General features: G+C 47.6%; 1 protein-coding gene across 4 annotated transcripts in view; it reads left to right on the top strand.

The window, feature by feature from the left end:
* Positions 1–214: 214 nt before the first annotated feature.
* Positions 215–7339, top strand: part of MITF (melanocyte inducing transcription factor) — a 230149-nt gene continuing 223024 nt past the window's right edge. For 3 of the 4 annotated variants that reach the window (XM_055558628.1, XM_055558626.1, XM_055558624.1), the window contains exon 1: positions 216–501. In XM_055558628.1, coding sequence (XP_055414603.1) covers positions 398–501 — 104 coding nt within the window. In that variant the 5' untranslated portion in view covers positions 216–397. Of the gene's footprint in view, positions 502–7339 lie in introns of all 4 variants that reach the window. The other variant, XM_055558625.1, reaches the window with a different exon arrangement.

Here is a 7339-nt window from a genome sequence, read left to right as displayed (position 1 = left end):
ACCCTTGAAGCTAGTGGAGAGAGAGAAGGGAGAGGAGCTGCTGACATTGACAATGAATCCAAACAGGAGTTGCACTAGCGGTGTCTACCACGTTGCCTCTGCCCTCGCTTAGCCTTCTGGGAATTGTAGTTTTGTGGCGAGCGGCTCCTCTGGCAAGTCGGGTATACTCGGCCCGGCTGTGACTACAGATCCCAGACGGCGCCGGGCAGCCGCCCCTCCCGTCCCGGTTCGAGTGTAAACTCCCGGCGCCGGGGCGGGCGGCCGCGCGCGGGCCAGCGGGCTGAGCTCTGCACGGCTTGGGGGCGCACCGCTCGGGGGACCCAGGCCCCGCCACCTCCCCTCCGACCCCGGGCTCGGTTCTCAGTTTGGAGCAGTGCGAGGACGGGAAGCTGGAGCCATGCAGTCGGAATCGGGGATCGTGCCGGATTTCGAAGTCGGGGAGGAGTTTCATGAAGAGCCCAAAACCTATTACGAACTCAAAAGTCAACCTTTGAAGAGCAGGTGAGTGGTGACAGCTGGAGGGAGGCGCGGCCCGCACCTGGGGGACTCGTTGCCTCCCATTCTGAGGCGAGGAAAGCAGCTGGCTCGGACTCTGGGACAAGGACCCCGTGCCCTTGCCCCGGGGCAGAGGGCGAACTGACCCCCGCAGTTGGGGGTCGTGCCGGCCAGACGGGTGCACCAATGAGGGTCTCCGCCTGAGCGCATTTTGGGGGCGCGGCGGGCAGCCCCGGACAGCCCGCGAGGGCGAGGGGACCCCTCGGTTGGGGATATCAGCTGCGGAGAGCGGGTGGGGGCTGGGGAGTGCCCCAACGCGGAGGAGGGGGTGAAGGAGCGCCGGGCCGGGACGCGCTGGTGAGTTTCGAGTGAACCCCTTTTCTGAAAATCCCAGCGGGCTGAGAACTTGGGGGAGGAGAGCTTACGGTGGATCGAGCGCGACGTTAGAGGCAAGCAATTAGCTCATGTGTTGTTGGCCGCTTAGGAGTCGGGCCCCTCTGGGAAAGCCGACTTCGGGCCGCCTCCAGGTGAGGTTTCCCGAGCCCCGCCCCTGACCTTCCCGGCTACGGCACCCCTGTGCGGGAGGGGCGGGGTGCGAGGTGGGGCAGGAGGGCGTGTCTCCTCGTCCAGGTGGAACTCCCGGGCTTTGGGGTCTCATTCAAATACAGGCCTTCCCTGGAGGGGGAAAAAAAAAAAAAAAACTTTGAGACGGAGATTTGGCGAGTGACCGCTGTTGGGCCGGGACACGTCTTTCATTCTCCGGGCACTTCTAAAACTGTTTGGGAGGAGAGTGAAGACACCTGCTGGTCTGGCGTCGCATCACCCCTAGTGCCCACTGCTTACGCTGCCTCCACTCCCACTTGTCCCTTGGAGCAGATTAGGTGTCTTCCTTCCTCTCTGTCCTGTGGCCACTCAGGACATTTCCAGTGTTGACTAAGAGAGAGGTCAGTTGAGGCGCTGAGAGTAGAGAGGATTTAGTTCCACCCCTCAGTTGGGAGGTAGCATGAGGCTGGAACTGGAAGCTTCAGCAGTGCTTCTTCATCCCTCTCAAACCTTCCTGCCGGCCCCTCACTGTCGATAGTGTTTGGGTGAAGGGGCCTGGCTGGCATGGGGGGGAGAGGGTCCAGAAATCATGGTGAAGGAAGGACTGAATCCGGAGTGAAGGCGTGTGATCACAGCTGCTGTGGCATGGGGGATTGGTACTTGTGCATTTAGGTTCGTTTCCTTCAGGGCTGTGTCAAACTGAATCCACTTTGGGGAAGAAAATCTGCGAAGAGCACACCGACTGACTGGGTGGCTGAAGCAGCCTCTTGGCAGATGCTTCAGGGAGATTGGAAGGAAACCTCCTATGCAGTTAGTTGCCTAAAACCAGCCTTTAGTTGGTGGTTTCTCTTCATAATGGCTGTTTTGTGTGTGAGCCTAGATTGTGTGTGTTGGGGGTTGGGGGTGTGGAGTAATAGTGTGTAAAGGGTATTGTTGGTTATGCTCATTGGGGCTTTATCTGTATTCGGCTGAAGGGACCAGTGTTTTACCGAGCAGTCTCTGCTTTTGCTTCTATAAGCAAATGCTTACATGGCCAGAATGAGGGAGGGAGTGTATGTGTGTGTGTGTGTGTGTGTGTGTGTGTGTGTAGTCCTGAAAGAAATGAATTAACCGGACTGTTTGGAACATTTTTGATGGTAGCTGATACGTAACATTAAATAAATTTGAGAGAGTGAGGAAAATACCATCTGGAAAAACCCAAATGAATGCCATGAAACTCACGTTGGAGGATTTGGGGCCTGTTCTTTTTCAAGAGTCGGCAAAAAAAAAAAAAAAAAAGACTTGCAAGGGTTGAGCATCCTCAGGAGCTAGCTTGCACGTGTAAAGAAAATTTCGGGGACGTGGGAAGCACTGGTTTCACACGTTGAAGCTGGAAACAGGTGCAGGATGGAACCGGTGCACAGAGGAAGGCTAAATGAAAAAAGTTGTAAAACTTGTCTGTGGAGCAGACACATGCTCTTTGAAATAAACCAGTGAAATAAAATCTGTGAATAAATATATGGGGTTGGCAAAATTTCCCTATAGTACAGTTTTCCACAGTTGTCTGATGTATTGTCATCGACATCTGTTGTGTGACTTTGCAAGGGCTGCATGTTCAGGGCCCCCTCCTTGTGGCTTTTTGTTTTAAGTCTTTGCCTGGGCACCTCCCTTCTTGTAATCTTGGTTGGAAAAAGTTGAAATCAGAAGGGGAAGATGGCTGCAACTGCCTTGTCTATCAGTTGTATTTTCCGAATTGTCTTTTGGAGTTGAAGATATGTCTAGAATCCTCCTGAAAAAGAAAACTGTTAATTGCTTAGTTGTTCAACTCTTTGTGACCCCATAGACTGTAGCCTGCCAGGCTCCTCTGTCCCTGGGATTCTCCAGACAAGAATACTTTAGTGGATTGCCATTCCCTTCTCCAGGGGCTCTTCCCAACCCAGGGATCCAACGTGGGTCTCTTGCATTACAGCCAGATTCTTTACCGTCTGAGCCACCAGGGATGCCCCTAGAATCTGCCTACTTGTCATCAACTCCTCTGCTCCCACTTTGGTTCAGACTGCCACCTGGCCTCGCTGGCTAATTATCTCTTACCTGTTCTCCTGCCTTTATCCTTGCTGACTCTCAGTGGATTTTTCAACACAGGAGCCACAATGTCTATGTTAAAACTGGTTTTCAACCTGAATGGTGGCTTGCCCCACTCAGGGGTCATTCAGCAATGTCTGGAGACATTTTTGGTACAATGGATGAGAGTTACTACTGGCCTCTAGTAAGTAGAGAGTGGAAATGCTGCTGAACATTCTCCAGTGCTCAGGACAGTCTCACAATGAAGAATTATCAGTCCCCAGATTGTTACTGCTGAGGTTGAGAAACCTCATGGTAAATGTATCACATCATGTTCTCTCTTCAGAGCCCTCCCTGGTATCAGTAAAACTCGAGACCCTTAAAGTGGTCCAACGCTGACCACTTTATGGGCGGGCTCCCTGTCAGCGCTGACTGTGTGTGTCTCTTGTTGCTGCTCTCCTGGCTCCCTCTGCTGCAGCTAGCCTCCTCACCATTCCCGGAACACTCCAGACCTCTCCACCTCTGGCCCTTTGTAAGCTGCACTTGCTGGGGCCAGCAAGTGCACTTTCTGTCTTTGTTCGGAGAGCAGTAGCGTTCATTCCCTCCCCAGCCGACTTCATGTCTTCCCTTAAATGTCATTCCTGCCTTGAGCACGTTCTGTGCTGTGGCTCTCTGTCTAAACTCTCTGTGTCCCTTGCCCTGCTCAGTTTTTCCCACAGTACTTGCATTATGACCTAGTCTATCATTTTCTAATGGGTTCCAGTTATGCTATGTTTCTCTGTACTAAATTGCAGGGTCCAAGGGGACAGGGATTTCTGGGTCTTCCTGGTTTACTGTGGTGCCCCCAGAACCTAGAACAGAGTTTCATCATCAGTGCTGTTGACACTTTGGACTGGATAGGTCTTTGTTGTGGGGGCTGTCCTGGGCGTTGCAGGATGTTTAACAGCATCCCAGGCTTTCCTGCTCAAGGCCATAGCATCCCTCCTTAAGTTGTAACATCCAAAAATATGTCCAGACACCACCAAATGTCCATGGGACACAGACTCACCCCTGTTGCAGATGAAAAGGCCTAGAACAATGCCTGGCACAATAGTGTTTTGTTGTTTGACTATGTGTTGTTTTCTCTCTTTGTATTTCATTCCGGATGGGCCATTTGATTCTGGTTTTTGCATTTAAGGCTGCCTTCCTTTTAAAATAGGTATCCACCGTGCTGTCTCCAAAGAGGAGTTTATATATTCATTTGGACTAGGCTTAGATGTGCAAGTGTTTGATGAGAAAAGACAGTTTCATTCCTAACCCAGACCTCCTAGACTTTAGGAATGTGAAGCCAATGGATTTAGGTAATGGAACCCCACTTTGGTCACAATGACTGGAGAAGCTGTGTCATAGAGAGACACACACAAGAGAAAAGGGTCTCCTGAAGAAATGTTTGCAGTTTGGTTCCTCCCCAAAGGTTTTTGAAACCTTGGTGTTTCAAACCTGGGTGGCAGAGGAAAGGTGCCAAATATGAGAGTGTGAACCCAGATATCACACATGAGCACAGTCAGGTCAGGGTCAGATGTGGAACCATTGAATGGGTCCCTCTCAGGGAAGGGACTCTGTAGGGCTTTAGGTCCCGAAAAAAAATTTTTTTTTAATGTGTTAGCATCTTTCAGGTTCATAGTTCTTTTGTTTCGTTTACTTGGTGCTAAATTCTGTGGCTTTGTAGCTGCTAATGCCCTTTTCCTGGACAGACTTCAGAATTGATTTAATCTAATTCCAGTTTCTCCTCTTCTCAAAGTTTTAATAATGGTTTAGATAATGGTTCTTTAACTTCCCGCAAATTAGAAATGGGAATGAAAGTGAGTATTAGGTTTATATTGGCAGGATGAGATAGAGCAATGGTTCCCAGATGCTGATTCAGAGAGAGGTGTGTGAAATTGTTGCAGATTTGTATTCAGATGAGAAAGAAAAGATGGTTGTGTCCAACTCATGCTCACATGCATGAATGTCCATGTAAAGCCACCGCCATTTCTTGGATTTATTCTGAGATTTTTCGTGGGCTTCCCAGATGGCACTAGTAGTAAAGAACCTGCCTGCCAAGGCAGGAGACATAAGAGATTCAATCCCAGGATCAGGAAGATCCCCTGGAAGAGGGCATGGCAACCCACTCTGGTGTTCTTCCCTGGAGAAGCCCAGGGACAGAGGAGCCTGGGGGCTACAGTTCATAGGGTCACAAAGAGTCAGATACAACTGAAGCGACCTTGCATGCACCCACATCTTCCTATTAAAAATACCCTTTCATTTATAAAATGAAATGAATGATTGTTCATTCTTGGCAAGACTGAACTGTCCATCTTTTATTGATTTCGGAAAGTTTTCTTGATTTTTCTTTCTGTCTAATCTGTAGAGAATTACTTTACATGGAGATTTAAGAGGATTGTTCTGTCATTTCTGTCTGTCCCTAACAAGCTGAGTGACCCTGGGGAGGCTGGGTGACCTCTAACCTCAGTTTCTTCATCTGGCAACTGAGGGGCCTGCCTCCTAAGGGTCTTAAGGACATTAATTGTGACATTGACTATGGAAAAGTATTAGCATGATGCTGGGCACATATTTAGTGCTCAGTAAATGTTAGCAGATGTTCTTGTTATTTCTCTATTACTTAGCAGTGAGTCCTGACCTTCCAGAATGTGTTTGCATTTGGTTTACTCTGGCTTTCTTCTCTAAGGCCAGCGTTGTTATGCAATAAAATTATCCCAAGTTTAGTAAAATCTTTTTGCTTTTCCCCCTAATGAGGTGCTGCAGATAAATCTTTTGTGTTTTATAATTTTGATGCAGTCCTTAACAGTTTCTTTATGCTGGTTTAAAAAAAAACAAAAACAGAACATCTGTGGCATCATCACATACATACAGATTCATATTCTACACATATCTATTGAGTACCTGCAAATTCATACCGATGAATGCTATTAACATTTACTTAGGCCGCACGGTGTGCCAGCCCCCATCCTAAGTGGTTTTACATGTGTTAACTTGCACAACCTGCTTGAGATGATAATAATAAAGAAGAACAATAATGTTGTGGTTTATAATTTTAAAAACAAGTAACATGCAGTCCTTATTACATGCCAGGAATGATTCTGGGTATTTTACTTCTGTTAACTCAGTTAAGTCTCACTTCTACCTTGGGTGCTTGTATTTTTGCTGTTGACATTTTACAGAGAAGGAAACCAAGGCATCACGATTAGATGGGCCTGGTTCTGGCTCTGGTCCTGGGCTCCAGTGCACTAGTCTGGGCTGCCCTATGAAAGGCACGGGGCTTGCCTGTGCTGCGTCTTCTCCAAAACTTGCCTCTGCAGCGGGAGGGAAGGGAACACACAGATCCAGCCAAACATACAGGACGGAGTGTGATAACCAGGGGCATGAGCTATGGGAATGTAATAGAGGAAGGGAAACTGGGGTGGAGTTTTGTCAGTAAATAAGGGTATTCGATTTTGGCATTGAATGTCAAGCAATACTCAAAGCATAGTTCTTTATAACATTAAATAAAATGTTACATGCCTTGCAAGGCATGATCTTTTTTTTTTTTTTTTTTTTTGATATGAACCATTTTTAAAGTCTTTATTGAATTTGTTATAATATTGCTTCCATCTTAGCTCCCCGTTCAGGGATTAAACTTGCACCCTCTGCAAGTTTGGAAGAGGGTCTTAACCACTGCACCCCCAGATACATTCCTGCCTTTATACTTCTCACCAGAGTCCCAGCTTTTCCTCTTGCTCTGTGGGCACCTGGGGTGGCAGAGACTGGATGCACATAGACAGGTTCAGAAGTAGCCATGCTTAATTAAGCACAGTGCCCATGGCTTTGCCACTTAACTGATGTGTCTGTGTTCACAACTAGACTCTTAGCCTCCTGGACTCTCAATTTCTTTACCTGTGAAGTGGAATCTATAGAAGTGTCTTCTTAGGATTGGTGGAAGTTTTAAAACTGAGATAACATGTGTTAATGTGCTTTGTAGCGTGCTTAGCACATGCTAGTAATATTAATTCCTTCTCTTCTATTTTACCATGATTGCAATTTCCCCCCTCCTCATCACAACACTAAAGCAAGTGCAGAATTATGTATCTGAAGCAAAATAGACAAGATTGAAGTACGTTAACCTGGCAGATGTTCAGATCTTATTATGCAAATTGCTTGTGTGGTATGATTAGATGGAAAACTTGATTAAAGTAGGATTCTAAGTGTTGGTTTTGTGTATTATTGGAGATTTCCTTTTCCCGAG

This window comes from Bubalus kerabau, chromosome 20 (genome assembly GCF_029407905.1).
Source record: "Bubalus kerabau isolate K-KA32 ecotype Philippines breed swamp buffalo chromosome 20, PCC_UOA_SB_1v2, whole genome shotgun sequence".
Classification (NCBI taxonomy): Eukaryota; Metazoa; Chordata; class Mammalia; order Artiodactyla; family Bovidae; genus Bubalus; species Bubalus kerabau.
Note: the sequence above shows the minus strand (reverse complement) of the source record. Positions and strands in the feature narration are given on the sequence as shown.